General features: G+C 35.5%; 1 protein-coding gene across 7 annotated transcripts in view; it reads left to right on the top strand.

Annotated features, from left to right (window-relative positions):
* The window catches only part of LOC105262100 (uncharacterized), a 216,895-nt gene that overhangs the window by 51,715 nt on the left and 150,511 nt on the right, over positions 1-14,669 (top strand). For 2 of the 7 annotated variants that reach the window (XM_059125583.1, XM_059125580.1), the window contains exons 1-5: positions 11,715-12,332; positions 13,171-13,292; positions 13,356-13,448; positions 13,996-14,358; positions 14,474-14,633. The exons of 1 other annotated variant lie outside the window; for it this stretch is intronic. Coding sequence is in view for 2 of the 6 variants with exons in the window: in XM_059125586.1 (XP_058981569.1) it covers positions 12,218-12,332; positions 13,171-13,292; positions 13,356-13,448; positions 13,511-13,723; positions 13,996-14,358; positions 14,474-14,633 (1,066 nt within the window). In the remaining 4 variants the exon portion in view is untranslated. Of the gene's footprint in view, positions 1-11,668; positions 12,333-13,170; positions 13,293-13,355; positions 13,449-13,510; positions 13,724-13,995; positions 14,359-14,473; positions 14,634-14,669 lie in introns of those variants that run through there. 4 more of the 7 variants (XM_059125586.1, XM_059125582.1, XM_059125584.1 and 1 more) reach the window with 4 other exon arrangements.

Here is a 14,669-nt window from a genome sequence, read left to right as displayed (position 1 = left end):
ATTTAAATATATTTTGACTTCTGTTATGATTATTCAAATTGTTGAGCCTCTATGGAGTAGGTTCCGAAGGAATGGGCCAATATTGTCCATTTCACATCGGACCTAAATAAATATGATATAAATATTGGGACGTGTCAGGCTTAGACTTCCTTCCTTTTATATGGGATATGTGATAATTTTTTAGAAAATGATAAAAAGTGCGTGAGGTTCCAGATATATTCGACCGAAGTATTCCATTTTCATACTTCATCTAATGCAGATAAAAATATTGGTATGGGAAAAATGACGAGAAAATCGAACATTTCTATCCAATTCTATGCGGAATCATAAATTCCATATTCACCTCCGGTTTCTGGTTAAGAGGAATATTTAGTATAGTTAGAAGTTGTAAAGAATCGCTGACTTGTTTCGCAATATATGACAGATAAAAGCATTGAGAATTGTGACCGTTTGTGGGTTTGTGGGTGGAAGGGGTTCGCAGATATATATCATCTTCACAACAGATCTTGCGTTAGCAAAAATATTTGGATGCGTGAAATTTGAAGAGAGTTGAGTGCTTATTTCGATTTCTTTGAGCGTTTTGTTTTTCAAAATCTTGAACGCTATGTGGGGAAGGTACCAGAAGAAATGGTCTGATCTCTACCATCTTTATAACAGTTCTTGTGTTGATGGAAATATTGAGATGTGCGAAGTCTGAAATGGAATCGGATGATAATTTCGCGTTTTATGAGCTTCATTGAAATTCAAAATTTTGACCCTTTGTGGGGAAGGTACTAGAAGGAGTGGACCGACATTTCCCAACGTCACACTAGATCTTGGCTTACTAAAAATATTGTGATGTGAGAAATTTGAAGATGACCGGATGCTTATTTCGGTATTTATGAGTTAAAATTATTGAAAATCTTACCCCTTTGTGGGGGAGGTACGTGATGGAGTGGACCGATTAATCCCATCAACACATCAGATCTAGTCATAGTAGAAATAAGGAATTGCGTGAAATTAGAAGAGGACCGGATGCTTATTTCGGATTTTACAATAGTTTTGGTTATTCAAACCCTTTGTGGGCGATGTACCAGAAGAAAGGGTCCGATCTCTACCATCTTTATAAAAGACCTTGTGTTCATGGAAATATTGAGATGTACCAATACTGAATGGAATCGGATGTTAATTTCAATATTTATGAGTTTCATGGATATTTAGAATTTTGATTTTTGTGGGGAAGGTACCAGAAGGAGTCGACCGATACATCCCATCTTCACAGCAGATTTCGTCTTTGTAGAAATAATGGGATGTGTAAAATATGAAAAGAATTGGATGCTTTTCTCGGATTTTAAAATCGTTTTGGTTACTCAAAACTCCCACCCTTTGTGGGGGAGGTACCAGAAGGAATGTTCCGATCTCTACCATCTTTATAACAGATCTTGTATTAATAGAAATATTGAGATGTGCCAAGTCTGAATGGAATCTGATCTTAATTTCGCGTTTTATGAGGATTTCGCGGATATTCAGAGTTTTGACCCTTTTGTGGGGGAGGTACCAGAGGTAACGGACCGTTATGTCCCATCTTCACAGCATATCTTGTGTTAGTAGAAATAATGAGATGTGAGTAATTTGTAGACAATCGGAATCTTATATCACGTTTTATTAGAGTTATAATTATTCAAAATGTTGACCCTTTGTGGGGCAGGTACTTGATTGAGTGGACCGATATTGTCAATTTCCGCACCATACGTAGCACTGATGCAAATATAAGGATTTCCAAAGTTGGAGCAAAATCGGATTATCCTATCTCTTTCTGTGCATTAAAGTTTTTTTTTTTTTTGAAAATGTCGACCTTTTGTGGGAGACTATCAGAAGAAATGAACCAATATTGGCCATCTCCGAATTCGATCTAAGTTTGATAATAATATTACGATTTACCAAGTTTGGACCAAATCGGATACTACCTTAGAGTGTTATTTCGCACCGACCAGCCAGACAGACATACAGTCGGATGGATATCGCTGAAACGGATTTGGTTCAAAGAGGCCTATAGTCTAAAATCGTTAATTTTTTTTAATGTTATTGAAAGAAAGCAGAATATGTCGGAAATAGCATCAAATTTTAGAAAATGTTTAGATTTGTTCGAAATGATCATCCTTGACACAAATTATGGCCTTCAAACGGTCAATGAAACCGTCACACGCTGCCCGAATATTGCTCTGCGGTATTTTGGCCCATTTCCGACGAAGCGCTTGCTTGAGGTGATCGACACTTTGATATTTTTAAGTGCCAACCTTGCTTTCCCCAAATACTCCAGCCACAATAGTCCAACGGATTGGGATCCGGAGATTTTGGTGGATATTGTGCCCTAGAAATGAAGTGAGAACCTCATTTTGTAAACATTCTTGGGTGGCGAGTGGGATGGTGCTGAGTCCTGTTGGAATGTCCAACGTATGCGGCCCAAGACCTTGCCTTGCGTGCCCAAGGCTTTAATATACCCTCCAGAATATTTTCGCGATAATATTCGGCATTTTTTCCGATGCCACGGTCGACTAGTACGAGCGGAGAGCGATCATCGCCTGTTATGACACCATCCATCCACACCATCACCATGGCTGGCACTTGAGTTCTGGTGGCCAACCGAAGGTGCACAATTTCAGCTGACCTCTTTGGCAAGTAAACACTATAATTTTGTTTCTTTACAAACTGTTGGACAACGAATGCTTTCTCATCGGAGAACGCCAAATTCGGCAGTTCACCACTTTCCGCCAAGCCAAGCAACTCTTTTGAGTTCTTTTGAGTCTATTTTCTTTCTGTTGCGGTGTAAGTTTTTGCACTTTTTGGAATGGCTTTACCCCGAACTCATTTTTCAATATTTGTCGAATGGAATATTGCGATATGTTCAGCTCACGAGCCATTTTTCGGCAGCATCGACGAGGGTTTCGATCAAGTCGCTTCTTTACTTTTCGAACCATTTCTGCTGATGTTGCTTTTTTCTTCAGTCCGCTTATTTGATGTTGGGCTACGCTACCAGTATCACGGTAACGAGTCACAAAAGATTTATTCACATTAAAATGCTGGAGTGCTCTAACGATAGCCACTTGTGGGTTTCCAGCCAAATATAAAGAAATCACACTATCACGCTTGAATTCCACCACGAATAACTTTTTTTTTCTGGAAAATTCTCACCAAAATGCTTTTGCACGCTTCTGAACAATATAATGAGCTGTCACTGGAATAATGTCGGACGAGTGACTTAGAAATGACAGCAGTCTGAAGTTGGTTGCAGTTTTTTCATCTCACCCTGTATACCCTCTTTAGCCATATGGCTGAGGGTATTAAAAATTGGACCAGAAAATGTTAGCTCTCTCCTCTTTAGAGTGGCGGTTAAAATACCTTTTCTGATGACTTATTAAAAAATGTAAAATTTATTAAGATTGTTTAAAGAGTCTTTTAACTTCATTTTTATATCGGCTGTAATTTCCCTAACATTTTCATTGGTCCATCAAACCCAGTCGTAATTCATTTGATTTTTATAAGGACCCTAAATTTGCCTTTGATTTTTTTTAATTCTTTTGCCATTTTCATTGACACATAACACCCCTTTTTTTATTTCTCTCTCGCCATCAAACAATAAAAAGCCATACTTTTTCCATTAAAACACACAAAATTTTATAAAATAGACCATAACAATCTGGTCAGTAGGAGAAGGCCAGAGAATCAAACCCGATAGTCATAAAGCAACAGTGGCATTGTTGTTGCTATTGTTTTTTTTTTGTGTGTTGACAATATCATTGTTTTATTTCTGATTTTTAACTTTGGAAATAATTAAAAATTCTGCACTTAATTCCCCTCCTCTCGTCCGAAGTGTGGAACAAAAAACTCGTCGGTCTTGTGTTTTATTTTGGACGAGAGGGAATCTGAACAGAAAAAAAAAACCTAGAAAAAGATGGGATTATTTTTTAATTAAAATCATGTTGTGTTCTGTTCACACAATACCATATGCCATAACCATCTAAATATCCTTTCTTTATTTGATTTTCTCGTTTGTTTGTTTTTGTTTTTGTTCTTTAAGGACTTTTTGTGGCATGTTTTATTGTTGTAAAATTATATTTTTTAGAGCAATGATAAATTTGGAGGGAGGGGAGAAAATATTGCAAAGTAAATGGGAATTATTTTAAGGGGATTTAAAATACAAACAAATTGTATTTAATTTAGGTATTTTCTAAGGATGCGGAGCACAAAATAGGATATTTAAAAAGAGCATGAATGGCTCTTTGTTACACGAGTTCTTAAAGACGAATAGTAACATACAGGATTCAGAAGAGCCGGTTTTTAAAGGGGGAATGTCAAGCGGAGTCTTTACAGTTGATGAACTATATAGGGGGCACTGATAGACATGGAGTTCCACAGGAAGTTTTTTATGGACGGTGTACTCTAGAGAAAGTCTTTGTTGTCGAGGATTCTCCAGAGTAAGTATTTGTAGTCCAGAAGCTCTAGCTCGTTAAAAACCTATAGAGGCAAATTTTGATAGATGAGGAACTCTACACCTTTTTATATCCTTAGCCATATGGCAAGAGAGGGTAAGAGAGAGAATGAGTTATTGTGCCCAGAGCTTTAGAGAGAGAGAGAGTTATTGTAAGTGAAGAACTGTATATGGCGTGGCAGTATAGGCGAGAAAAATTAAATGAAGGAGTAGCTCAGGTTTAACAGGAGTGAAATAAAACTTTAACGGAAACTCCACAAGGAGTTCTTATAGGCAATTGATGGATATAGGGTGATGGTGACTATTACAGACGAATAGCTCTTAATGGAGTTTTTACATTGAGAAGCTTTTTGGATAATTACTATATACAAAGAAGCTTAGAGCGTATACTATTTACATGTTAAAGGTCGGGGTATTTTCGAAGTAAAGCTTAATATAAAAGGATCTATAGAAAGCTTTTATAGCTTTATAGAGTTTTTTTTTTTTAGAATTTACGTGGGAGTCTTTTAGGCGTGGATCTGCAAAAAATATTCTTTATGGACAGGGGCAAGGTGATAATATTTACGTGGTGAGATAAAAAAAAAAACTGCAGCCAACTTCAGACTGTTGTCATTTCTAAGCCACTCGTCCGACAGCTGTTAAAATTATTCCAGTGACAGCAATTTATATTGTTTACAAGCGTAAAAAACATTTTGGTGAGAATTTGAGTATCGTACCATCGCTCGTTACCGTGATACTGGTAGTGTAGCCCGACGTCAAGGCAGTGGACGGAAGAAAACAGTAACATCAGCGTCGAAACCTACGTTGCAGTGGCCGAAAAAGGGCTAGTGAGCTGAACATATCGCAATATTCTATTCGCCATTGAAATTCCAAAAAGTGCAAGAACTTACACCGCAACAGAAAGAAATAGCCTCAAAAGATCTAAAGAGTTGCTTCGCTTGGCCGAAAGTGGTGATCTGCCGAATTTCGTTTTCTCCGATGAGAAAACGTTCGTTGTCCGGCAGTTTGTAAACAAACAAAATGATCGTGTGATCGGCGCTTGCCAAAGAGGTCAGCTGAAAATGTGCGCCTTCGGTTGGCCACCAGAACTCAAGCGCCGGCCATGGTGATGGTGTGGCCCGCCTTAACAGCCGATGGCCGCTCTCCGCTCGGTTAAATCGACCGACCGAAAAAATTATGGTGTTTGACTTTGTTGCAGTTTTTTTATTTCACCCTATATATAGGTTGGTGGGGGGGGGGGGGGGGGGTGTTGTGTGAATGAAATACCAGCTTAAGATCCACTCTCAAAGAGTTTTTAGGGGTATTTTGTGTGTAGAAGGCCTTTTTAAATCTTCAATATTAGAAGGGGGTCTTAAATGTCTTCCACTGCAAAAAAAAGAGCTTTTAAAGGTCCTCTCTCCATGGAAAAAATTTAAAAGTCGGGTGCCTTCAAATTTGAAGCTATAGGCAGAATACATTCATTCTAAAAACATAAGACCTTCTAAAACTCCACTGCAGTCAAACCCATACGAAGGGTCATCTATAGATTGAAGACATTTAAAAGCTCATTTACACACAAAAGATCTTCATAAGCTCTTCTACAAAAAGAATATATTCCCCCTACACGGAGAAGACCTTTCTATGGCCCATATACCCTTTTATAAATAGAAAAAATTGATTCGACACACAGAAAAACTTTAAAAGCTCTTCTGTTGGTAGAAGTTCTTCGAAGGATTTTCTAAAAGCAGAAGAGCTTTAAAAGTTATTTCATAGAGCTTTTAGTGTGTCTTGTCTGAGGAATGTATAACTTATATCCGTAGAAGGGCTTTAAAATGTCTACCCTTTACTGATGAGCTTTTGAAGTTATTTTATTTAGAAGAGCTTTTAAGCGTTTTTTTGTGCTTAAAAAGCTGTACAAAGTCTCCAATATGTAATAGTAATTTTTAAGGTATTTTTAACTGTATTATATCTGTAGAAGAACATATTCAGGCCTCTTTTTTATAAAATAGCTTCTAAAAAAGCTTTGAAAAGGTATTATGTCAATAGAATCATTTTGAGGGTCTTCTGCCTACAGAAGCGTTTTGATAAGTATTCTGCCTACAAAAGAGTTTTTCAAGGTCTTCTGTGTACAGAATGAATGCAAATGCTGCTGTCTGCAAATGAATATCATCTGAAAAGCCTTGAAAGGTCTCCTGTCTATTGAGAATCTTTCAAAAATATTCTGTCTATTTTTGAGGTATCAAAAGTATTCGGTCAATTGAAAGTTTTCAATAGGCACCTGTCTATAAGAGCCTTTAAAGATAGTCGGAATACAGATGAGCTTTTAAAGGTATTCTGTCTATTTAGTGAATATCTTATATTTTTATATGAGGCCCTTCTGTACAGAAAGTTCTAATCTTTGTAGGTTGAATATATTCTGTCTATAGTAGAGCTTTAAAAGTAATTCTGTACAGAGATTTTATAGGTCCTCCATGTAGAAAAGAGTCTTTAAAGGTGTGTTATATTAAAAAAAGTTTTTAAAAGTCTATCTATGAAAGAGCTTTGAAAAATTTTTTTAACTATGAAAGATTTTTTAAATATCATCGATCTATAGAATAGCTTTGTTGGTTTCTGACTACATGTGGGCTTTTAGAAGATCTTCTGTTTTTAGAATGAAGATTCTGCTATAGAAGAGCCTTAAATCAATGCTTGGGAGAGCTTTGAGAAGTCTTCTCTCTATTCCTTGTATACATCTATAAGGGTAATATATTTTAAAGAGTTTTTAAGGGGTTCTGCCTGTAGAAGCTTTTAAAAAGTTTTTCGATGTAGAAAAGATATTTTAAAGGTCTTCCATATAAATAAGAGCCTTTACAAGATTTTTATATAGAAAAATGATTTCAAAAGAAGTTTGTTTGTAGAAGGGTTATTGGAGGTATTTTATATGAAGAGCTCATCTACAATGTAATATAAAAAGGTCTTCTATTTACAAAAGAGCTTTTAAAGTTCTTATGTCTGTCTTATGAATGACTTCTGTCTTCGTCTATCGTTTTTTTCTATGGAGAGCTTTTCGAAAGTTCTTCCAATCGTGTTTGGAGGTATCCGAAGGCCACTTGAAAATCCATAAAATTTCAGACTTTTTTAATTTTCTGTATATAGAAATCTCTTCTACGAACTTCTATACATAGCAAACTCCCTAAAGACAAACTAACCATTTGAAATTCTGAGAAAGTCTTTCGTATCTATAGAACACCTGGTAGTAGGCTTCTGTTAATGAATTTTCTATCTGCAGTCGCTAGAAGAGTTTTCGATTTTTTCTCTAGAAAGGATTTTTAGAGTACTCTGTTCATAGATGACTGCGAGTTTTCATTTCTTTTGAATGGGTGACATGATTAAGGTTCCTTTCAATAAGGCCCTATCCAGATGACTCACCTTAAATGCCTCGAAAGGAAAATTAATTGCTGTAATTAAAAAAAATATATCTCACGTCTAAAAGACACAAGCCAATCAATTATTTAATAACACATATTGTTTAATAAACATTAGAAAGCAATTATTATTCATGTCAATAATTTGCATGTTACGACGGAATGGCGGACCATTTAACTCCCACGATTCGGTAAACAAAACCAAATTTGTGATGTGTTTCTTTTTTTAGCTAAAATCCGGCACGTTTCCCCTACCCCATTGGACATGGGTCGGTCGGTGGATCGGATCTTGAGCTGTAATTCAATTAAATTTTGTGCGTTTTTATTTGACTTTTTTTAGCAGTGGTGGTCGGTTCAAAAGAAACCAAAAAGCGAACTTTTTTTGGTCAATAGCAATTTAAAGTTGGTTGGTGGTTGGCTTTTTTCGTTCTCTTTTTCTGTAACAAAAAAATTAATAAAAATAGAAAAAAAAAAAAACAACAACAATCAACTGGGTGCGGTGCAGCAGTCAATTATTATTTCTCTATTGACTTATTTTTCCATAGTTTTGTTCGCTATTTTTTTTGTTGTTTTTATTGTAATTGTATTTACTTTAACAAATGGCCGTTAAAGCTTTTTTACTTTATCTTGGAGACTGTCAGTCATTTTGCATGACTTTGGGGCTTTCAGGGTATGAGGGGTGTCCCCACTTTGCCGCATGGTGTTTGTTTATGTTCTGACCTTTCCCGCATAGCTTAGCCCGGCATTTAGCTTTGGTGTTAATAACTGTATTTTGGCTACATAAATGACTTGTTCTCTGTGAGACTGACTGACTGACTGACGTACGGCCATTAACAATTACGCCCTGTGTCACACGAATGAAGTAGATAAATAGAATGAAACGAAATAAAATATGGTAAATGACAGCAATAACAGCAGCTAGAAATAAAAATATTATGCAAAAATAAACAAAAATTATTTTGTTGTTGTTGTTGTTTTTTTTACATTCCTATTTTTGTTGTCTCAGCAAAAAAGGGACTAATGTCATTTATGAGCGCCGATTACTGCAAATAAAAAATAATAACATCAATGTCAGGTTATAGAACTATTTATTTTGGTATTGAAGGTTTATTTGTATAGGAGCTCATTGAGACTTCCGGGTTTTAGGCCTAGAGGGTTACGGCCTGTTCCTGCCATCTATAGAAAGAACATTTTTAAATACAGATTTTTTATAGACAGAAAAGCTGTGTGAGGTCGTCTGTGGGTCTTCTGTAGACAGAAGAGGACCTTTTCAAATTTATAAACAAGAATCTTACGAGAAGGACTCTAAATAAAAACTCTAGACGCTGGGCTCTAGAGGGAGCCCTTAAATGCAAGAAATTCTATATAGATTAAAAATATGTGGTACGGCCTAGACTTACTCTTAATAAACGAGAAACTTTTGGGTGATTTTGCATAGGCGAAGAGCTCCATAGGAGGACTTCGCAGAAGGCAGAGCCCTTCTGAGGAGGAGGAAGGGATTTTTTACAAAGGCCTTAAAGGACTCTTTGTTAAGGAGCTCCCAGAAGAGTCTTTAAAACATGATGAGCTTTCGATGAACTCTTAAGCCTGGGCGATCTCCAATGGGACTTTTTTTTCAGATAAAGTTAAAAAGTAGCCGCCATGGCTGAAAATCTAATAAAAACTTAATAGACAGTTTATATGGAACTTTTGCAGAGAGGTTTCGAGAAAGATTTAATTGAAGACAAGAGACTTTATTGCAGGCGGACAGGAAGTCTTTGTAGTCGAGGAGCACAATAGCCAATGTTTTTGGACAGCAAACACTGCATGAAGAATAGTAGAGTGGTACCTATTCGGAACTTCAAAATTTCAAACAATTTCGGTAAATATATTACCTTAAATCGTCAAAATACCGAATATACGGAGATAGACTGATATATGGGGCCTATACGAAGACTTGGAAATGCATAGACAATTTTAACATTAAATACGAAACAACTCCGATGAATAATGTCCCTAAAATCATCAAAATACCGAATATTGGCAGGTACTGTTATATGGAGGCTAAACGAAGGCGTGGGGCTGCATACGCAATTTTTTTTTTGTCGTAGGCTATAGTACCCATTACGAATTCTAAAATTTGAAATAACTCCGGTGAATAATGTCCCTAAAATTGACAAAATATCGAATATCAGGGGAACCGTTATATGTGGGCTATACGATATCGCGGACCTATATAGACATTTATCTTCCAGGGTTACCCCCTTAATGCTTGGGAAGAACTTCTGGTATGGATTTTTTTGACAATTCCATTGAAAAATTTATCTTAAATTATCCAAATACCGAATATAGAGGTACCGTTATAAGGGTGGATATACGATATCGTGGACCTATATAGACAATACTCCTCCAGGGGGTAAAGTACTTAGAAAATTCTTCATTTGTGGATTTTCAGACAATTTATTTGAAAAAATTGGCTACAGTCATCAAAATACCGAATATAGGGGGGTACCGTAATATGGGGCTATACGATATTGTGGACCTATATAGACAATACTTCACGAAACTCCATTTGTGGATTTTCAGACAATTTAATTGAAAATTTTGGCTACAATCATCAACATATCGACTATAGGGGATACCGTAATATCGGGACTGTTATAGCCCATCTTCGAATTTGACCTGTCTGCAGACAAAATACTGATTTTTGCTTCGTAAATTTATTCGTTTTGTTCGTTTCGACAACTAGACGGACGGACGGAGGGAGTGAGAAGCCACCAAAACCATATTAAACAAAAAATAATTTATAAGGGGCCACTAGAGCCATTGAAAATTTTTAGGACAATTCTTAGAGGGACCATCAGAGCCAAATTCGGGGTTTTTTCTTTGAAGAAAAATGTTAAGAGAAAAAGAAAGGATAATCCGATTTTGTTTCATCCTTGCAAATCCTAATATTTGCATCAGTGCTAGGTCAGGTGCGAAAGTGGACAATATCGGTTCACTCCATCAAGAACCTACCCCGCTAAGGGTCAAAATGTTGAATTATTGTAACTCTTATAAAATGTGAATATTTTTATTAACCCAAGACCTGGTGTGAAGATTGCATATATCGGTCTACTCCATCTGATACCACCCCCACAAAGGGTCAAAATATAACTGTGAATATCTATGAAGCTTATAAGATGCGAAATTAATACCCGATTCCATTCCGACTTGGGCAGACAGCTCAATACCTCCGTCAACACAAGATCTGTTTTAAAAATGGTAGAGACCAGACCATTCCTTCTGGTACCTTTCTCACAAAGGGTTAAAGTTTCGAATAACAAAAACGATTATTAAATGCGAAATAAGCATCCAGTTATCTTCGTATTTCACACATCCCATTATATCTACTAACACAAGATCTGCTGTGAAGATGGGATATGCCGGTCCACTCCTTCTGGTACCTCCCCGCCCCCCCAGAGGGTCAAAAATTTGAATATCCATGAATCGGATAAAACATCCAAATTAGCATCCAATTGCATTCAGACTTGGTAGATCTCAATGATTTGAAAAACCAAAGCGAAATAAGCATCCAACTCTCTTCAAATTTCACGCATCCAAATATTTTTGCTAACACAAGATCTGCTGTGAAGATTATATATATCTGCGAATCCCTTCCGGTACCTTACCCTCAACAAGGATCACAATTTTCAATACCTGCAATGAATATTGCAATAAAATTTAAAATAAATGTTCGATGTTCTTGTAATTTCGCCCATACCAATATTTTTATTTGTATTAGATGAGGTATGAAAATGGAATACTTCGCCGACTACACTGATAGAAAAATGGCATTTAAAATTTAAGCCGAATACACTCAGATTTCACTAAAATCGCACTTAAAAAATTAAGTAAATTTCGTACTCAGATATTCTTAAAATTAGTAAAAATTTGGATAGAATTATAAAATCAAGTACGGAATATATAAGAATAAGTTTAGAATTCTTGACTAAAGTAAACAAGCATGATATTAAGTGAAACTTCGTACTTCATTCAAGAAACAATTTCTTATAATGAAGAGTAAGTCATGTTTTACTTGAAGTTAAAAAGAAAATTCTTAAAACAAGCTTTGAGAGAAGAACTTGAGCGCATAAAATTTTCACTCTCTCGGTCACTAATGAATAGTAAGCCGAATGTGACTTGAAGTTAGAAGAAAATTCTTAAAAGAAGCCTTGAGAGAAAAAAAGATGGAATACAAAAACTCTCTCGGCTGTCGTTTGTTCTTAGTTTGCCTTTGTCCCTTTCTAGCTTTGACACCGACAAATTTGAAAAAATAGAACTAGTCTGATTTGCGCGTGCCTGTGGTCGGTTGTGTTTAAAGTATTGATTGTTTTTCTGTGTAAAAATGAGTGAAAGTGTTTTTTCAACTGTGGATGAGACGCCTCCCGTGGACGACGACTCCCGCCTGCGCAAATTACTCCAGGAGTTTCAATTGGAGTCAGTCTTTGATTATTTGAAGGGTGAGTATATAACAAAGATGTAAGTGAAAAAAGTAACAAAAATCGGTTTCGAATATTATCAAGTGATTATAAAAGTGTGCGCACGTGTTCTTTTTTTTTTTTTGTTATACGCATGAAATTATTTACTCTTGTTTCAAATTCATTGACGCTAGATACACATGTTCATAACGGTATTTTCTTGAAAAAGTGACAACAAAATGTGCAACGCACAAATCTCAACAACATCTGTTTGGCTTCGCAAACAGTTTGTGTGAAATATATATGTATGTACATACACACAAACCCCTACTTAGTATACACACATTTCCACACAACAAAAACGCGATCTTCAAAACGATAAGCAAAGCGCATAAATTCTTAGATAAAGAATAAACTTCTTGCATTTTTAACGCGCATATATTGTAAGTACTACCTATACTAAACATAAGTGAAACATACTTAATGTAAGTGGGAGAGACCGAGTTGAAGCCAACCCAAAATATTCACTCTCAATCATTCTCATTATATAGTTTTCGTTACCGTCTGTTACATAGGTTTTTTTCTTAAAGCTAGGAGGGGAACAGGGTTAAAGAAAACGCAAATTTTACACTCTTGTCTTTTCTCATTACATTTATTCGTTTGCGTGCTGGCCTCTTCGTATGTTTTTCTGTTCTGAGTTGTAAAATGCTATCAGTTATGTAGTTTCTTGTGTATTTATTAATATTGTGTCAAAGTGCATAAATGGTTTTAACAGAATTTCTTTGATATTGTTATTTGTCTTATCGTCGTTGCGCTTTATGACAATATTTGCATATTATCTTTTTCGTTTGACAATAACTTGATACCTTTTTGTATTTAGCTGCTCAAGTGTCGTATAGAAGTTTGCAATACATGCAAGCGGAAGACATAAAGGAAGCAATACCTCCTCTTGGTCTTCGAATTGAATTTCGAGAAAAACTTTTCACTTGGAAAAAAGTGCAGGTAAGAAGATTTAATAAATATACATTTTGGCGAATTAAAGTGATTTTTAATATTAAATCATAGTTTGGTATCGATGACGAAACAATTTCTGTGCAGTCCAAAGTGGACAATTGGTTGAAGGAAAAAGAATTCCATGGCAAACATGTTTTGAATAAGGTAAGATAAAACAAAAACGTATTTTATTATTTCGCTATCATATTATTATTATTATTCTTAAGAGTTTGGTCAATATTTTGAAAGAATATCCAAGCGCAAGACCCTTATTAGAACACAAGAACAAAAATAAGAATTTAACGACCGATCATAGGAATTCCCTTATAAAGATAATAGTCGAAGAAGCCGTTTCCAACCAAATTCCGATTAGAATTCAAGATTTTCCCATATTGTTAAATGAAATTGTGTCGGTATTTCCATCCGAAAAAGACGTACAGGTAAATAAATATATTGTTGTGACAGGTAGAATTTTAATAATTTTAACAATAATTACAAAAGAAGCGATATCTCATGAGCTTGTTCTTAGCAGTGACACAGAAAATTCAAACAATTTTTAGAATTCAATATCCAGTTAATAAATTGGTAATAGTTTATATTTTAATACTTTTTTGTAAAAACTCCGTGTCATATGTTTTAAGATAGTCAAGCTCTGAGGAATGCTTGCGCATTAATATAATATATTATAATTTATATCACTACTTTTTTATAGGATTATTATTTTATTCGGAGAGGTGAAAAGGGAAGTCCTAGCGGAAAACTGTACTCCAAGTATAAAAACTTCCGAGCTAAGCGATTAAAATATGACAATAAAGCTTCGATTGGGGATGCAAGTAATGAAAGAAAAAGCTCATCTGACCAATTAAGCAGCCAGATATATGAAAATATTGAAGTAGACGAATCGATTGCTTCAGCTTTAAAGGTTTCTTTGAATAGGGATTCGGCTGATTGGTCCGATGTTTGTGAAAAGTGGAAAAAAACTTTTCATCTTCGCCGCCAAGAATTGTCAGAACTAAACAGTGGGGCTTTTTTGGAATCTTGGTCTAAATTTTCTCACCAAAAAGCTGCTGATTTGGTAAGCATTTAATTAAATAGTGATTTGCAATAAGAGTAACAATTATTAAACTTCATTCCAGTTTAATTTGATACATTTACCACTATAGATTTCATACTCCGTATTATCCTTTCAGATCCAGATTGATTTCGAGCTTTTGTATCCAGGCAAGAGTCATATGTTGTTTTCCAAGTGGCAAAATTTCAAAGGAAAAATTCTGGGATACTACGAAAGAAACGTCACCAATGAAGCATGCAAGCAGCAAATTTCTAAAGCGAAGGAAACACAACAAATAGGTAAAGATCAGATCAGTTTTTATTTTTGTCTAAATT

Source organism: Musca domestica, unplaced genomic scaffold (genome assembly GCF_030504385.1).
Source record: "Musca domestica strain aabys unplaced genomic scaffold, Musca_domestica.polishedcontigs.V.1.1 34, whole genome shotgun sequence".
In the NCBI taxonomy this organism is placed as follows: domain Eukaryota; kingdom Metazoa; phylum Arthropoda; class Insecta; order Diptera; family Muscidae; genus Musca; species Musca domestica.
Note: the sequence above shows the minus strand (reverse complement) of the source record. Positions and strands in the feature narration are given on the sequence as shown.